General features: G+C 33.0%; 1 protein-coding gene across 1 annotated transcript; it reads right to left on the reverse strand.

The window, feature by feature from the left end:
* Positions 1-4,368: 4,368 nt before the first annotated feature.
* Positions 4,369-5,992, reverse strand: LOC118030033 (GATA transcription factor 18). Its single transcript, XM_035034057.2, has 2 exons — positions 5,169-5,992; positions 4,369-5,064 (listed from the first exon to the last, which is right to left on the reverse strand). The coding sequence occupies exons 1-2, from the start codon at positions 5,637-5,639 to the stop codon at positions 4,768-4,770; spliced, it is 768 nt and encodes a 255-aa protein (XP_034889948.1). The 5' UTR covers positions 5,640-5,992; the 3' UTR covers positions 4,369-4,767.
* Positions 5,993-18,671: the final 12,679 nt, after the last annotated feature.

Consider the following 18,671-nt stretch of genomic DNA (forward strand, 5'->3'; position numbering starts at 1 on the left):
TCCAAAATAAATAATGTTGAATTTAAGTAGATAAATCAAAAGAAAGCTTCTAGGACCCTATAAAATCTAAAATTAAAAATACATTTTACTTATCATAAAATATAAAATTAAAAATACAATCTAATTATTTTTGTATTGTTTGTTGAAAAGTGACAAAACAAAACATAAAAAAATAAGGGGGTATAAAAATAATTTGAATAAATTATTCAAAATAATAAAGGAGATTTTATTAACATGGAAAGATGAGTAAATAGGTTCTTTCATGTCATGTGATAGCTTAATTTTTTTAATATAAAAAAAGAATATCCAAAATAGTGTTTTTAAAGGACTAAGGAAAATCTGAGATCAGGTCATTGATTTAAATATATTCAAGAATCTTGGTTAATTTAATGATTAAGCAAAACAATCTAACAAAACAAAAACAAAAAAAACATGTCAATGAATAATTGAAAGTAATAAATGCTTGTTTTTGTAAATATTTTAAAAATATTTCAATGATTTTATTTGATAACAAAGAAAAAATTGAATGAAAATAGTATAATCTCATAAAGAGTAAAATGAACAAAATTCAAAGCTCAATTACTAGCAAAAAAATATTAAGAAATGAACTTAAAAAAAATCAATTTAAAAAAAAATAAAAAACTCAATTCAAGTTAGCATGCCCAATTCATGGTTCGATCGTAAGAATATGATACCTAAGTTAATCTTTAGTAGTATTTCAATCCATAGTAATTGATTTAGGCAAATATTTTAAACCTAAGTTAATTTTTCAAATTCATAACCCATAAAATCATAGACCACAATTCAATTAAAAAGCTTAATTTTCAATAAATTTAATATTAAATGATTAAATTATAAAAAAATTCTACCACAACAAAGAAAAAAAGTAATAAAATGAATGAGCATAAAATCTGAAAGAAAAAAAAGTCTAAATTGACAAAAAAATCAAAATAAAACATTATCTAAAAAATACAACAATTAAAAGAATAAAGACTTAATTTGATAGACTAAAAACTTATAGGGTAATAAAATTGAAAACAAAATGTCCAATTTTAAAAATTATTTAAAATAACATAAATAGGAATAAAAAAAAGGAACCAAATCCATAAAAAAAAAAAAAAAAAAAAAAACTTGAATGGTTGATTTGCAGATTTAGTGCCCGTTTGGCATTGCGGCCAAACCGGCTTTTCGAAAAAATTCAAAGTTTTTTTTTTTTTTGCTAAAATTGAGTGCGGTTTGTACTTTTTGGATCGTTTTGATGTGCTGATGTCAAAAATGATTTTTAAAAAATGAAAAAATATTATTGGCATGCTTTTCGGCACGAAAAGCTATTTGAAAAGCAACCGCTACCACACTCCCAAACACCCTCTTAGAGGTCATTCATGAATTTTTAAGAGGAGATAAAAAAAAAAAAAAAGAGAAAAAATATGTTAGAGCCAAATCGAAGGTCTATTGACAACATGCATTGGTTAGGAAAGAAGAGGACACCGAGACAAATATAATGACATAGCATAACAACAGTTTCGACCACCAAAGTTAGTAGCATGAACTACTCAAAGACGACAAAGTGACTGACGCACTAACATGTGCAGTACAATCATCAACAATGTTTTTGATTTTTTTTTTTAATTATAAACACCACGTTTCCCCTAGGACCAAGTAATTATTATGAAAAAAAAAACATAGTGAGATTACAAATAAGTCCTTGTAGTCAAGCTTTGAGAAATTTGATTTTAAGGGTAATATAATTATTACATTGTGCTTGAAAAAGTAAAATATAAAAAAAATCCATAGACCATGGTTAAGTGTGTTTTGCTTTTAAGGACAATCAAGTAATTCAACTATGTAAATTGTTTTTGAGAAGACTGGGATTCCTCTAAACAATTGTATTTACACTTTAAGGCTAGTTTTGTGAGGGTTTTTCTTAAGGGCAAAATTATGAATCCATTATTTCAATCCATAGTTAAGGTTTTTTTTGCTTTTAATGATAATCAAGTAATTTAACTATATAAAAAAATTATAAAAAGACCGAGATACCTCTAAACAATTGTAAAAGGACACATATATTATGTGAAAAGATAATTTTGCTTTTGAAAACTAGTTTTGTAAACAACGTGATTGAAATTTTATAAGATTATGTAAATCATTACAATGAATTTAATAAGGTATTAATTAAACAGAATGATAGTAAACCCTCTGGTATAAAAATGTATAAATTCTTATCAAATAGTTATTGAAAACATTTATATTTGTTTTTTTATTTTAATAATTTGAAATTTAAGTATTAGGGGCATTTTTTCAAAAAAAACTTGTCTAGTCGGCAAAAACTTTCAATATTTGGTCAATTACCATAATAGTTGGGTTTCTGATTTTTTTTATATAGATTTCATGATTTTATCATGATTTTATATTCTACACCGTGGAAATAGCACGGATTCACATCTAATTTACATCAAACATGAATTGCTAAAAGTTGCGGATCCTACAAGTAGTATATACATATAAATAACACTCCAGAATCAAACCTGAGAAAATTTTGGTATTGTAAAATTAGTTTCAATGAAACAAACGCATCCAAATTTGATGGCTTTTGGAGCACTGGTGTTGACAAAAGTTTGACGCCGAATTAAAAATACTTCCCTTTTCCCCTCCCATTTTTATTATAAAATTATATATATAAGCTCAAGAAGATCAGTTGGTCCAGAAGAAAAGGGAGGATTATAATTTATAGTGTTGTGTGTTTTTATATACATATATAAAAGCAAATATCACAAAATTTTGCTCCATTCTGCTCCTTCACTCAATTAGGAGATGGGATTCCTTCCCCTCCATGAAAATGTATTTCGAAGCAAGAACGATTAGTAAATTCTTCTCCTCTCTCCTCATGGACGTTTTTTTTTTTTTTTTTTTTCTTTTAATTTCCTTCCCCGGCCTTCAAATCCAATCACCCTCTTCCCAAACATACTATAAAAAGCTGTCCTAGTTTGACTCAAACTTAGGGCCTAATTTACAACCCAACACGCAGAATACTAGCTTTTTCTTTTTAAAGGACGATATTGGTTTTGATTGCCCAACCCTAGCTAAGAGTTAGCTGTCGAATACCCAGACAGAGAGAAACCGATTCAAACCGACAAGAGATGAATCCTTGCCATCTCTCTCATTCTAGATAAGAAAGTGGGAGGGATATCTGCCATTTTTATAAGGTGGGTTCTGGATTCGAGACTCGACATTGTTTAAAACATTGTGAACCACATGACAACAATTCCATCCTCGTAAATGTTGAAATCCAAGTCTTATGTGCCTCTACAACACATTGTCTGTCTCATTTACTGTCATTTTTTAAAATGCCCACTTAAGATTATAATAGCCTGCCTGGTAGATCACATGAAAAGTATATCAGATGGATCGTTGGAATTACTATATTTATACACAACTTACAGAAATGTAGTGCTTGATCTCATTCTTTTAATATTTTGGAATCTAGAAATCAGAGTACTTCTCAGTATTGACTCTTCCTAGCTACTTTATGCAGCTTCTGCCTTTCTCTCTGTTTGATGTGGGAATTAAACAAAAAAAATGCGAGTTTAACATTATATTTGTTGACCCAGAAATTCAGTAAAATAATATATCTTCTTACATAAAATAAACCAAGCATATATAAACTAGGTTAATTCTGCATCAGCCAATCAAATTATTCTGAAATAGATAGATATGGCCCGTGTAAGAATCTTGCCAACAAATGCCAGGGCTCCAACAACAAGTATAATTGTTATTTATTCACAACAATTCATCCCGTTAACACACAGTATATACGATTTGAAATTATTGAAAATGCTGCGAACATAATGTACGTAATGATATCATCAGTTATCACTGACATGGAACCAGTTTTTAAGTGCTGAGAGAAAAAGACCCAGAAAAATCCAAATCAGACAACGCCACTTGGGTGTTCAATTTTCTTCATTAGAGTCCAGTTTGACGGTCAAATTTAACACAGACACTATCGTAAGAGGACAAACCCATTTCCATGTTCTGAACAAGCACAGTACTGCCTGGTTCAGAAGAGCACATTGATCCCTGATCAACATTGTAATTGGACAGTCAGCTGAATATCTCTCCCAGTTGTGAAATCCATGAAAGTGTTCAACATGCCACCAACACACACAGCTTCTTGCTCAGGTAAAACTTTCAGTTCACATTACATAGTCATAAGTTCGAGTACTATAATATATAGGAGTATGACTATGACCATGTACATTATTATTATTATTATTATTACTATTATTATTATTATTACTACTACTGTATAAATTGTTGATCAAATTATTAACTACAGGGTTGCAATATTTTTTGTTTATCATGTTCATCAATCATGAAAAATATGTGATGTATCAACATCTCATTTGAGTAGTAAACCTGAGAAAGAAGTGAAAGTGAAATAGCAGAAAGGTTTATGTAACTGAAAGAGGGGAAAAGGTTAGAGACTACCAAGAAGAAGACCTAAAAGAAAAGCAACTTAGAACATAGAATTATCCCGTTTTCACTCCATCCATGTAAGAACGGAGAAAAGGAAGCTAAAGAAAAGAAGAAAAATAAAATAAAACCAATCAAAGAAAAAAGAATTTGACAAGACCATTGTATATATGGTCCATATAACATAACCATCAACATCACCAACATCGTTTTATGTTTTGAAATCACTTGCCAATATTTCATGATCTTGACCGTTCTTTCTTTCTTTTGCTTTTTTGTCTTCGGTCGATTTTTTCAGTATCTTGTAAAGTCATGAACAAGCTGGCTAGGCCTATCTGTGACATTGAGTCTCCAAGAAAGGAATGGAATATTGCCAGCATCAGAATCTCGATCACTGTCTTCTATGAACCTGAATTCATTTGCTGGAGAGAAACATGGCATTTTTTGGTTCTGAACCCATGAATTGTTTTGATGATAACCATAGTGCTGCTCCATTCCTCCCGAGGCATTTGCATTTGCATTGCTTGCATTTGCGGCTGTTGCCCTTCTCTCTTCCTTCTTGAACCGAATTCCACAAGCATTGCAAAGTGACTGCCAGTCACATGCATTAGAATTAGAATTCGTCACTAAATAAATTATAACTAAAATTTACAGACAATTAATTATATCTAATAGGGCACAGAATCGATAAATACCTTAGGGCCTCTTGGACCGTTTCTCCATAGAGGAGTAGAAGTGGTGTCACAATTAGCACATCGGCGAGCAAGGAGAGGATCGTTATTGGCGAAGTTGCTGCTGCTACTATGACAAGTATTATTTCCACGGCTGGTTTTATGGGCTTGAGGGGGATAAGGTGTAGAATCATTTTTGGTTTGCAAAATATCCCAACAATTGTTAGACATGCAAGAACCAGAACGGCGTTGATCATGCCTAGTTCTTTTCTCGTCGTCTTCACTTAAACGAGTAGATGGGGTTCCTAAAGAAAGAGTGCAATCGACAGAAGATGAAGAAGGAGGCGTGAAAGGATACATGTCTGTTTCATCAAAAGATTTGCGTTGGTCTGGCATGGCAAATAGCATGGAGAAGGAGTTGTTTTGGCTATAATACATACCACACGAACAAGAACCTACCATATTACATTGAGAGCTACTGCACCTATGCATCATGGTCACCTCAGTACTGATCTCTTATCTCTCTCAATTTCTGTAAACAGTGTTCGTTAATGGCAAAACATGAATTGGTTTGGTGCCAGTTAAGATGAAAGATGAATGGAGCACCAAACGAAAAATGAAAGATGAATATGGGTTATCTTGTGTCTCTGCAAGATTGAAAGACAAGGAGGAATGGAGAGGGTTAAGGCAATGAAGAAGTGGGGGAGTGTGGCAGGTTTATTGTTAGAGGGTAGCTAGCAAGTGACAGAGAGAGTACATGCCAAAACAGTAAACCTCCCAGAATGAGAGAGATGCAATAATATAGCGTTTGAATATGAGGAAAAACTTCGAAGAGAGAGCTCAATATATGGTGCTAGAGGGAGAGAGAACAAGTATTGTCTGATAGCTTTATAAGCTAATAAAATGGTGAAATACCAGTCAGCACCTGCAGTCCACGTTGTCGTAAAATGCAAGTGAAGATAACATATACACGTATATAGTAAAGATAGTTATAAAGACACATGGACAGACATGGACCCGATCTTATTTCTTTCAAAAGAGAAATTAACAAAAGCTCACTCAAAATTTAAGTACCCATAAATAAATAAATACACAAGGAGTCAGCTTGCAAATCACACTCGTATATCTATTAGTTTATGAGAGAAAGTTCATGCGTAGGCAGTACACTTCCTACTGCTACTGCTACTGCTACAGCTTCTTTTAAGTGATGTAGGGCACAATCTTTTTCAACTTCTTGGAGTTGAAATTTATTGGGGAAGGAGGGCAAGGCATGGAGAGATTGGTGAGATATTAGGGCGCACTTAACAATGTGAGAGGAGGGAGGGGGGGCAGATGGGGTGTTCATTGGGTGGTCAAAAGAACCCACGTGACTAGCGGGAACAGTCTTCCATGGATCTGCCTTCTCCGATCACGAGGACCCCCTCTCTATCCTGTTTAGTAATGCTATTAGTATTAGACAGTCTCAATAAACCTCTGTCCGTATCCGTATCTCTGCCTCCCCCCCCCCCCTCCCTCCTCTCTCTCTCTCTCTTTCTCTCTCTCTCTCTCTATCTCTGTCACTGGACTGGACTGCCAGCCTCCCAAGGAAAATGGAACAGTCCCACATTTCACATTCACATTCACTCGCCGTCTAGTTGCTCTCTCACCACGCTCCGAGCACGCCATTATTGCTTGCTCCTCCTTTCCAACAAATCTTAGATTCATTGAAGTTTATATTATTATTAATTTTAAAAATTGAAATGGTTAAAGATTTACTTAGTAATTTTAAAATTTATAAAATTAATTAAGATATAAACAAATTAACTCGAACATTTATATTAATAAAAAAAAATAACATGGTATATTCAAAAACCTTAATTAGCTTAGTATAAAGTTTGCAGGACCCACTATAATTCTTCTTGCTTGGGACACTGCTAATTACACAAGTCAGGTCCTTTGTGTGGAAAATTGGACTCCTAGCTTGATTAAAAGTATTTCGTAATACAAATTGCCCCCTATTGTTTTTGCTTAACCATTCGGATATATGAAATTAACAAGTACAGTTGCTATTTTCGAATCTCGAGATTGTTAAGATGTCTATAATGATCCATTATTGACAACGATTTTCTGACGTGTTGCGATTAAATCCTCCTCTTGTCAATAGTACCGTTTTTATTCTCTCATGATAATTTTTTTATTATTATTTGATGTTCATGCATTATACCATGTATCTAACATGTCCCTCTATAGCAATAGCTATTCTTTAAGAAAATAAAAGGAGAAATATGTTTTTTTTTCCTCGTTAAGAAATGAAATTAATGTTTATTATAAGGGAAAAACTATAGCCAGCACATTGAGGCAAAACTGAACATTTATATCCAATTTAAGTCTGATATTTAATAATATATTTTTTATTTTTTTCATGATATGTATGATTAAATCTGATATTCCACAATTAGTCTCATATACAAAATTATGTAGAATATGACTGTTCATGCTACTTGCTTTAATAACGAGTGAAAACAACTTTTGTTATTCTATTTTCGGTTTTGGATCTCTTCGAATAAAAAGCAACCTATTTCCTCAAGGACAATAAGAAAAAAACATTAAGAAGTGTTTGTTTTGTATATATTTAGACGAAAATATTTTTATTTTTTTGTATTTTTTTTATTATAATATATTTTATGGTTAATCTTTAAACTCATTTTATTTTTTAAAAATTATTTTTACATAATAAAGTTTTGCAAAATACTTTTTAAATAATAATATTCATTCAAAATATCATCTAATAATTTCCAATTGTTATTGCACTAACATCTCTATGATACCATCACACTTCATCATTGTTACCAACCTATAATCATCGTTTGTATAATTATTTCTTCATCATAATTAATAATACAGTATTATTTTATGAAACACAAATCTCATATAGAACTACAATTGAAAGAATGTGATGTGTGCAAATAATTAAGATTTGTGTTTTGAATGAAAGCTAAGACTACATGTTTACTATAAAATGTAAGAATTTGTTGTGTTTGGTTATATATAGTTATTTGCAGGTATTTTAAAATAGAATAAAACTATGGGTATGGTTTTAAATAGGAAAAACTATATCAAAATTTTGTTAAAAATTAAAAAATTTATTACTCTCTAAAATCATTAAATTAAATTAAATGTAAGATTAATAGAATAAATAATAAATTTTATAAGATCTTTTTTTTTATTAGATTGAAATAAAGGGGGATTTTATTGTTGAATTTTTATAAAATAACTAAAATAACTATTAAAATTTAATTGCGTTACAGTTGATATAATATTTTTAAAATAAGAATTTTTAAGTGGTATCGTGAATTTAAAATGCGACATCAACTACATTTCATATAAAATTTGGATTCTTCGATCATGAAATTGAATGAAAAGTGGTAATCAAATCCCACGATGCGATTGGGGTGATGTAATATTCTCAATCATGTGTCAGTCAGTATATGAGATGTTTTTCAACAGAGCACTCTAACATCCCTTCAACACCCCCGTAAGTTGTTACAGGCCATCCCATCCGTCAATCTCATCATCAATCCATGGTGTGTGACTGCGACCCCATCAAACACCCAGTTCCCATTACATCCTAGCTTGCGATCAATCAGAACTCGTACCACACACAGCAGAGGAATCACGTGAACTACAAAACCAAACAAAAGCCATGGAAAGATTTCCACGATTGTAATAACCCTGTCAGCATAACATGCATGTGTTCGTACCATCTCCAAACCCTTCTCATCGTATTTATTCTCAGAAACAAATATTTTCAGTAGCGGGCCATGAATGGATCATTTAAGAATAAGAATATTGATGAGATATATAGTTTTTTCAGCTGCCATTTCGGTGGTTGGAGAAAAAATACTTGCTGTGAAAAAGAAAAGAAAAGAAAAACACTACTTATCACTACCACCCAAAAAGCTAGTAGATCAGTGGTATAAGTATCGCTAGTAGTAGAAGATCCTGAAGTTTTGATTAGAGCAAAAGAAAGCAAAGAGACAGATATAAAGGTATCCACATTAGATACTCCGCAATCATCACACCACAAAGCAACAGGCAACAAAACAAACTTAATTCACTAGGCTTAACAACTACAAGATAAGAAAGAAAAAGTGTATGTTGAGAAGAAAGAGATCTTAGATCTGTTGAAGTCAATAGATGGAACCTCAAAACAAAAAAAGGTAAAAAATATATGATCCAATACATACTACTAACAAAAAATTAAACAAATAACAATGACCCACACATCATTTCTATTATGTCACAAAACCGAACAACAAACTTCCTCTGAATATTCGAAGTATCCCCAATTCGAGTATCAAAGGATTTTCAAAACAATAAAAAAAAAAAAGAAACAACATGTACGAGCACACCCCTACAGAGATAAAGATGCCGAGATGAGTGAGAAGGAAGAGAGATAAGAGAGAGTAGCAAGAGAATTCAGGAGATTCGTCTCTAGATTTTGCGCTGACTCACATGATCGGAAAGTTCGACAACGACGGGAAACGCACTCCCACACCCTTACCGACCACAACCTTTCCGAGATGCTCTTCTTATTCGCTGTTGTGTTTTAATTTTACGAAAAAAAGAAAAAAAGAACACACATCCCCACTTGAAAAACTTTATGATAATATAGCTGATTACCAAAAGACATATAGACATGTTATGCATTGTCCGTGTGTGATTTATATGTGTGTGTTGTGTGTGTGTGTGAGAGTTACAATGTCGTACTATACACACTATGTGTGCAAATTATTTTCTCACTGGATCACGCGGATCTCTTACTACGTCCAAGAAACCCCCCAGACGATGGAACAACAATCAGTTTAAACTACGAACACATATTTAAAATGTAATACTATACGTGAATTTTGCTATCATAACTTCAAGTTACGGAGCACTTGCTCTCTTTACTTTAAAGAAAAACAAGTAAAGTGATTTTATTCGTGTAATTTAGTTGATTCTTAACGCTCTCATTGTAACTTTAACTCATGTTAGATATATATAAAAAAAAACAGTTTAATTAAGATTTATTTGATGTACACACGGCTTAGATGACTATTGTTTTAAAGTTACAAAAAAAAACATTAAAAAAGATTTGAAGTTTTTTTTTATATATATATTTCAAATAATTTTTGTGTGTTTTCTAATTTTTTTATGTGTTAATATCAAAAATTATTTTTAAAAAAAAAAAATAATTATTTTATTGTATTTCCAAGTAAAAATTATTTTTAAAAATTAAACACTATCAACATTCCTAAACAACCTTTTTAATCTCTGTGTGTCTCAAAGGTTTACAATAATATCCTTTTCTGTTTTGACATATCTTGTCTAGATTAATCTGCATCCAATTTTATATATGAGCCAGTGCTTCAAAGGATTAATTACGAGCTCTCAGCCTGCTGATAACAGTCTGTTATGTGAAATAGAAAGAAGGTGACAGTGATGTCAGGTTTGGTTTACACGTGTTAAGGGAGGGGAGTGGTGGTCCTCAGTGGAGATGAGTATTTTGCTCTAATGCCCAATAAATCCGAGTAATATTAACCGAGGATCTATCTTTATTAATGGAAACCTGGGATTTGCTTAATTCATGCCCACCAAAAAAAAAATAATTTTAAGGCTCTTCCCGCCTCCCAAACAAACCTCCATGAATCCGCACAAAATACACACGCGCGGCAATTACATGCTACTAATCCATGTGGTTTACTGTGGCTCGTTTTGTTGTTGTGGGGACCCTTTTCTTCTTTCTCTTTGGAGGTATGAAAAAGCACTAGTTAGGCAAGATATAATCGTATCTTACCTTAAAACAAATACAATAATCATAAAATAATGTAATCTCTATCACTAATGAGGTGTGACACGTGGTGCAATCCATGCAAATGGTAGGACACAATTTATGGTTATGGTTTGAAAGTATAAAAGCAAGTGATATAATATAAGTTTTTAGTACATTCTGTCCCTCGTATTAACTAATATATTATGTCATCGTCCATTCTATAGTATAGTATATATAGATATATATATATATATATGTCAGTAATTTCTAAAAAAACCTGTCTTAAAAAATGAATTCTAAAAAAATCATTTATTTGTTCTAGCTTTCTCCCACTTTCATCTTTTTATTTTCCTAAAGAAGTCAATTGCGCCATCACAACTGTATTTTTGATGAGCCTAGATTTAATCTGAGATTATTATGAGATTCAAAAAGAAAAATCGTAGAAAGCCAAATAAAATTGGGTTAAACATTTAAAAATTATCTGAAGTTACTATCGTGTGACCTTCAAACCCATCTCCTTACGTTTTCAAAGGCTTGTTAGATGAGATCGCAAGAGTTATAATTTATATTTATCCTCTACACACCTCTCTTTCCCAAGTGAAGTTATTTCTGAAATTTTGAAAAGTGACTCCACATTATATTTGCTTAATCTTTTATTAAATACATAGGAGTTGTGAAGGACTTCAAACTGTGAATGGATGCACTTACCTTACTTATATGTCTGATATATCTATGGTACAAATAACTAATTTTAACCCCATAGAAGTTAAACTAGAGGGTTAGTTGAAGTTTTTAAAAATAATTATAATAATAGTATATTATTTCATAAATAATATTGCTTGAATAATATGATAATAGTAAAGTTACTGAAACAAGTAACGTCCAATTCCGTCTGCTCCTTTTCAATGACAAATGACAATTCCTAGATGCATTATAGATGTAGCATCAAAACACTTTCTCGATGTGTGAAAGACAATGTTTCTCTACACGTAAAAATAACATTACTCCTCAAAAGCGACACAGATATAACCGGATGTTTTGTTTTCTCTCTTGGGGTGGGATTGGAATTAGCAGTATATTCTCCTAATTTATGTATTTTTAAGAAAAAATTAAAAGGGGTGAGCATTTGGACTGGGGTCTAAGGAGCTGTTGTTGTGGCAGAGAAATCATTCTTTGGCAAAAGTCGTGATATTTAAATGGAATTGGTAAGAAAAGAAGAAGGCAAGGAAACATTCGACACGAACCCAGCGATGGACCAACCAGTTAAGAAAAGGGGGCCTTTAAAGAGAGAGAAGAGGACTCCCTAATAGGCCGTACCCAACTGAAAGATTAAAATGCCCTGGTAACCTCTGATAGTGCTCGTCCTCTGAGGTGGTGGCTCTTAAAAGCCTATAGCTACTGTGACTTAAAAAGAGTTTTCAACTGATACTGATCGAGTGTCTACTGTTTTGTACAATACCGCTCATACGCCGCTTCGTAGATATCTATTAGCATCACATGCTTCCAGCCCGGAGCTAGTTTTGAGGATTGTGATTTTATATAGCATCATTGTTTGTCAAACTATACTCCCTTAGAGAACAGTGTTGTATTATGCTTGCATAGGTATTTACTAATAATACTTCTATTAAATTAAAATTGCTAGGCAATAAAAGAAACATGTCATGGCAATACGCACTAATGTGTGCCTCCGAATTATTAAAGTTAGTTGGTAACATTTTAATATTAACTAACTAAAATCAAGCTAGAATGTTTTATCCATTTTTAAATGCCAATAAAAAAATTAAGCAAAAAAATAGAAAAAACATACCGAGAGAGGATTAGTCTAATAGATGGAAGAAAAGCCATAAAAGATGCCCGAGGTTAACTGAGAGAATGACAAAAGACAAAATGACAAGTTGAAAAGTGGAGGATCAAACAATATATACAGATTGGAGAGAATTAATAACTCATTTTGATTGACAAAGGTAATTTGTATAAATATTTGGGGTAAAGAGAATAACAAATTTAAATTAAGGTAAAGACTCAAATGAGAAAATTTTAAAGCTTAATTCCTTACTAAAGAACTGAGTTGCAAGGAATCATTTTTTGAAGTTAATTTATGGTGTTAATGTTAATTGAAAATTAAATCATAGTCCTGGAAGACTTAATTTGTTTTTTCAAGGTTTAATTAGAAATGAATCAGAAGGTTTAATTGTAGAATATTGCAGTTTTGAACAATTAAAAGCGACTTGATTTGTAAATCAAAAACCAAAAATCATTGAAAAGGAAGTGTGATTATAGATGGTTGTAATTGACCAAATCAAGGGCTAATTGAAAAAATTTAAAATTTGATGATCAATTAAGAATTCAGTGACAAATCTGACATTTTGATTTGGTTTAGTTTTAACTTTTGTTTTGATTTAGTTTTTTGGTAAAAACTTAGTTTTTGATTCAGTTATGTCTTTATTTAACGAATTTGGTTTTTGTTTTGGATAAAGTACTTAAAATTTTGTTTTGTTTTGCATTTATAAATCAAAAGAATTTTTTATCCAAATCTTGCCGAAATCAAATCAAAATATAAATCACTTAAGAAAATTCGTAGCAAATGTTGAGGTAGGACCATTGCAAATACCTTATTTGCTTCCCCTTTCGATTGGATTACAAAAGCGGGGATATCCTTGTTGTTAATAATATCTATGAGAACAATTAAAAAAAACTCTACTATTAGTGTTTATACACATCTCACAAATGTATCTGTTAAGGGACCGTAAAACTGTATTAGGGAGATGAAATCCTATTCTACAAATTTTTTTATTGATCATTCTCCAAGTTCCTTTCTTCACAGTCCGCCAACCTGAGATTAATATTCTCAGTATTGTTGATTTGTTTTTTTCATAAATTTTCGTTATTTCCAAAGTGCCCCAACCAAATATAATTGTTCTTTTCATTTTTAATTTTTTAAATCACTCACTTAGTCGAGTAAGTATCATGCAACGTCAACACATTGCAGCTTTGCGGGTGTTGCAATGCTTTGAACTTTCCGGGAATTTGGGTCCCTCTCCTTAATGTGTGACGATCACTTGATTCACTGTTTTTTATTAGCGAATAAGCTTATGCAATCATCATTATTGGTTATTAATCTAGCCACGATCGCGAGAGTATCTCTTGATCAAATGGAAAGGCAATTATAGTGTATTATAGGAAATTCAGATAATAGTAACTTAAAAGAGAAAGAATTCTATGTAAGATGCTGTTGCTAAAACACATTATTTGGTGTAGAGGCATGAAAAATGTTAGCGAGAATTTTTGCAATGAATGAAGCCTCCTAAATTTAAGGGAGGTAGTCACTTCAGAGTCTACTAGCATTTAATAAGGACATGTATTTTGGACAGTTATTGAATAAAGAATTGTTTTGGTTTAAAGTAATTCTTTTTTGTCTTGGGTAAATGCACAAAATAATAAATAGTGTTATTGATTTTATTTTTATTTTTTAATTTATATTTTAAATAGTTAAATACATTAAAATTTAATTTAAAATAGTAAAAAGAATTAATTTACAAAGAGTTATGTTATGTTTTTTGTAAAATTTGAATGAAAAGCATTATTCAACAAGAAACCCCAAATAAATCAATTAGTCATTGCCTCTTGTACAAACTCTTTACGACCAACTTCATATCTCTCTCTTTTTCTTCTTCGAGTCCAATAATTTCTTTCTCTTTTTATGACTTTGAATTCTTTTTAACTTTTCTGCAGTACTAGCACATCTGAAAATCCCGAAAGACAAAATTCTAGAATTGTCATGATGGGGCGCCATAATAGTCATCCGGCCTGGAGATAATGATGGTCTTTTACTTCTGTATATCTTCTTACCCTTTATATATGGCTATAATATTTTTAAATTTCTCAGAATCATAGGAGCAACCAACGCTATAATCCTTATTGTGGGCAAAAGATAATCATCGGCTGATCAAGAGATTATTTGTTGTTTGTTAGAGTGGTTGTTCATCTTCTTCATTGAAGCGAGAGCCAAAGGCATATAATGAAAAGTCCAGTCTTATTACATATTGTACCTGAGAAGAAAAGCTTTTGGTAGTAGATTTGGAGTATTTCGACGCATCACTTTAATATGTAATACGTACCTATGAAGAATGATCCACATATCATTATTCTATATTGTCATATGCAAAGTGATTTACCAGACGATTTATTTTAGTTTTAGTTAATGTTCAGAAGAGAATCAGCATCAAATAATGAACTCTAAATTATCAAAATAACGATTTAAATTTAGATGAAAGTCCTCTTGGAAAATTGAATTTATATATATATCTCTGTGAATAAACACAATTTCTAAGATCTTTTGGCTTTTCCTCGGTCATCATTTATGAATTGTGATTTTCCCCCCCTCAATAATCTGCATGGTATGATAATCAGTATTGGGTTTAATGCACACACCGAGGCTTCTGTGGCTTAGCCACGGTCTCTAGGCAAAGGCAATCTTTCTAATCTTTGCACTCTAGTACTATTCCAAATCTTAAGTGTGTGCAGTGTGCACAGTTTGTTCATCCCTATGGTGTTTTATTATTTAATTATTGGGCTAATGCAAGTATTCCAATAGACATCTGATGAAGATTAATCCGTCCGTACACGTAAGCTGCCCAAAGACGAGACACATACAGGGTTATCTATATATATATAACTAATAATCAACTCAACAAAATATATATATATATAAATATTGTCTATTACAGCAAAGTATTTTTCCATTGACTTTCAAAATTCGCTTGGGCCGACCTCGTGCTCCTCCCTCCAGCCTATTGCGCACAATTTCCCCTCTGCCTGCAATGCATGTTTTCTTAGTATATACTTTCGCCTTGAAAGGAAAAGTAGTCTATCAGTCGAGTGACGGACCAGCAAAAGCTTATAATGATTATTAAAAACTACCCCTCATGGGCACTTTTGTCTTGATTTGTATTAGCCGATTGCCGATATGGTACCCAAAGGTCTGTGCACACGTGGCTAGAAATTCAGGAATCACTCTATAACGAAACCAAAATGATCTCCAGTCCATTGGGAGATGTCTTGGGCCCAATAACTGATTTTTTTTGATAGAATTGCCAGCTATTATAATGGATTCAGGAATCCCGACATTCCATTAATTCTTTTCATTACTTTTCTTCTTTAGTGTGTGTAGAGGAACGGTTCTCTTCTTCATCACCTCCAAACTGTAACAAATGAAAATACAGAACTATCTGCTCCATTGATAGTTTCTCATTACTCACCGTTGAGAACATGCCTTTAGTTCTATTTTCCTACTAGCGTCGCCCTATTAAAAAAGAGCTCAACTCGGGTGGAAATCCAGCTGATGGGTAAATAAAAATTACACAGTATAACCATTTGTTATTCTTTCTTATACTAAGAAGATGTATATGTTTGCAAAATCCTATAGATAGAACTGCTCGATCATGTGTTGGGAGTCAATTTAATTTTGCTAAACAGTTCTTTATCCGACGAAGGCGCATTGGAACGCTTTGGTTGATATTTGGGAAGAGCATGACAACAGAACAAACAGAATGAATCTAGAGACCTCATCTTGGGAAATAAAGCAGAACATCTGATATGGCATGTCTTGCTATTAGAAAAGAGCAAGTATAAACGTGGTTTTTTTAGGAAGTGTTTTTTATTAATTTGACAATCAGCCTTATTAAATAATATATTGTTTTTACAGAGTTTTTTTAATTAGTACTTATGCTATATATTAAAATTAATTTATAAAAGTACATGGAAAAACATTAAAATAATAACATTTAATATTTTTATTGATATATGTATAGCCTAATTATTGACGGAAGGCTACTCTAATATTCCACATCTAATAATCACTATAAGATGAAAGGCTATATAATTATTGTATTGCGGTCTAGAATTCAGAGGGGGTAATAGAGAAAGAAAGACGTAGTCTTTAACACGTCATTGCAATAGAAATAGGATCATAGCATACTAAAAATTTGAGTTATGAGGCTTGTAAGAATGTTTGTGTACAGTTTTTGGGTCCCCCCTGACAAAAAAATTAATAAAATAACATAGCCCAAAAAGTAGGCAAGAAGCGCCCCTCGAAACAAAGTCAAGAAATTAGGTCAAGGAATTTAAAAAACAAGGATTTAAAATTTGTTTGACAGTAATGAATATCTGAAAGGACTTGAAAAGCCGCTATTTAAAGGGAGAAATTTGTAATTTTAGGGAGAACAAGACCAAAATTTGGATTTTTTATCGCTTAATTGGATTTTTATATACGGACCTATAATTGTGATTTTTTTATATTTCGAATTTTAATAAGAAAGACTTTGATTTCCCAAGAAAAATTGATTTTTTAAGTCCAATTTGGCTTTAATTTGGAGAAATTTAGAGTCTCATGGGACCAGAAAAATAATAATTTTTTTTGTGGAATTTAATTAGGGCCAAAATCCAGGGGCCTTTAAATTGCTAATCAAAAAAGTTGAATTTTAAGGGGCCAATTAAGGAGCTTAATTGAGGAAAATCCGAAATACCAGGGGACAAATTGGAAGAGCGCCGTAAATGGAGGGGCTGCTATATTTTTGTCGTTCAGCGGCCCTTAATTAAGAAAATTTGAAAGTTTTATATTAAATTCAAGTTGAGGGGCTAATAAATTGCATGAATTTCAGAATGCCAAAGGACCCAAAATGAAAAAGGCGGCCAACAAGAAGGCGGGGAAAACCGAATTTGGAGGACTGGATTTGAAGTTTGGCCAACTTAAATGAATACGGCGGCGTTCTTAATTCAAAACGAACGTCGTTCATAGTACAAAAAAAAAAAAAAAAAATAAGGAAAGCAATGAACACGGTGTCCAGTGTCTTAAGTGAACGACAACTTGTTCATCATCTCTCTTCCCCCCCGTTTGTAGCAGAACAGAAAGGGTAAATAAATTTTTGAAAAAATCTCACCCGCGTCTCTCTCTCTCCTCGCCCCCACCACCACCAACCGACCGGGAAAGCGTCAATTGGCCCAGACCAGATCGCGATTGCGTGACTTCAAGGCGGCAACTACCTCCACCGGGTGCTCCCACCCGCTTCTGCCCTCTATAAATATAAAAAGAAAGCAATAACCGAGAGAGAAAGGGTGAAGAAAAACCGCGGGAGACGCCCGATAGAGAGAAAGAGAGAGAACGCGCAAGAGAGAGATGCGAACCGAAAACCAGCCGCAAGCCCGCGCTCGATCGACCGCAGCAGGAGCCCTCCCGTGCACCGAGCACACACTGCACCAACGCGCCAGCGAGCCTGACGTCCTCCAAACCCATAGTAACGTTCCCACCCCACCCCCCATGTTTTGGGTTGTGCCTTCTGCATTGTCACGTCGAATTTGCCTCCTGCGATGACATTAACTGGCATGCAGAAGTTCGGGGGGGAAGAAAATTAATTCTTCCCCGCTGGGCCTGGGGCTGCTGGGCCAGCCCATGCTGGCCCAGCCTGCAAGTCTGGGCCGGTTCTTGGCCCAGACCATAGGGTTTTCGGGCCGAGATCGGCCACTGTGAGTTTTTCGGGCCGATATCGGCCCAAATTTTGTCTCTCGGCCAGGTCGGCCCAAATGTCATTCGGGCCGAGATCGGCCCGAATCTTTTTTTTCTTTCTTTCTGGGGCTGAGTCTGGCCCATTTCAATGTGGCCGGCCCAGCCCTATAATATATTAATATATTATTATAAATTATAATATATATGTGTTTATATGTTTATATATATATAT

The sequence above is a fragment of the Populus alba genome, chromosome 5 (genome assembly GCF_005239225.2).
Source record: "Populus alba chromosome 5, ASM523922v2, whole genome shotgun sequence".
Lineage (NCBI taxonomy): Eukaryota > Viridiplantae > Streptophyta > Magnoliopsida > Malpighiales > Salicaceae > Populus > Populus alba.

Bases quoted from the DNA above. Each gene is read 5' to 3' on its own strand.
- LOC118030033 (XM_035034057.2), bottom strand. From the start codon at position 5,639: ATGATGCATAGGTGCAGTAGCTCTCAATGTAATATGGTAGGTTCTTGT. The intron at 5,065-5,168 runs GTATTTATCGAT...TGTGACTGGCAG, and splicing joins ACGGTCCAAGAGGCCCTAAG to TCACTTTGCAATGCTTGTGG.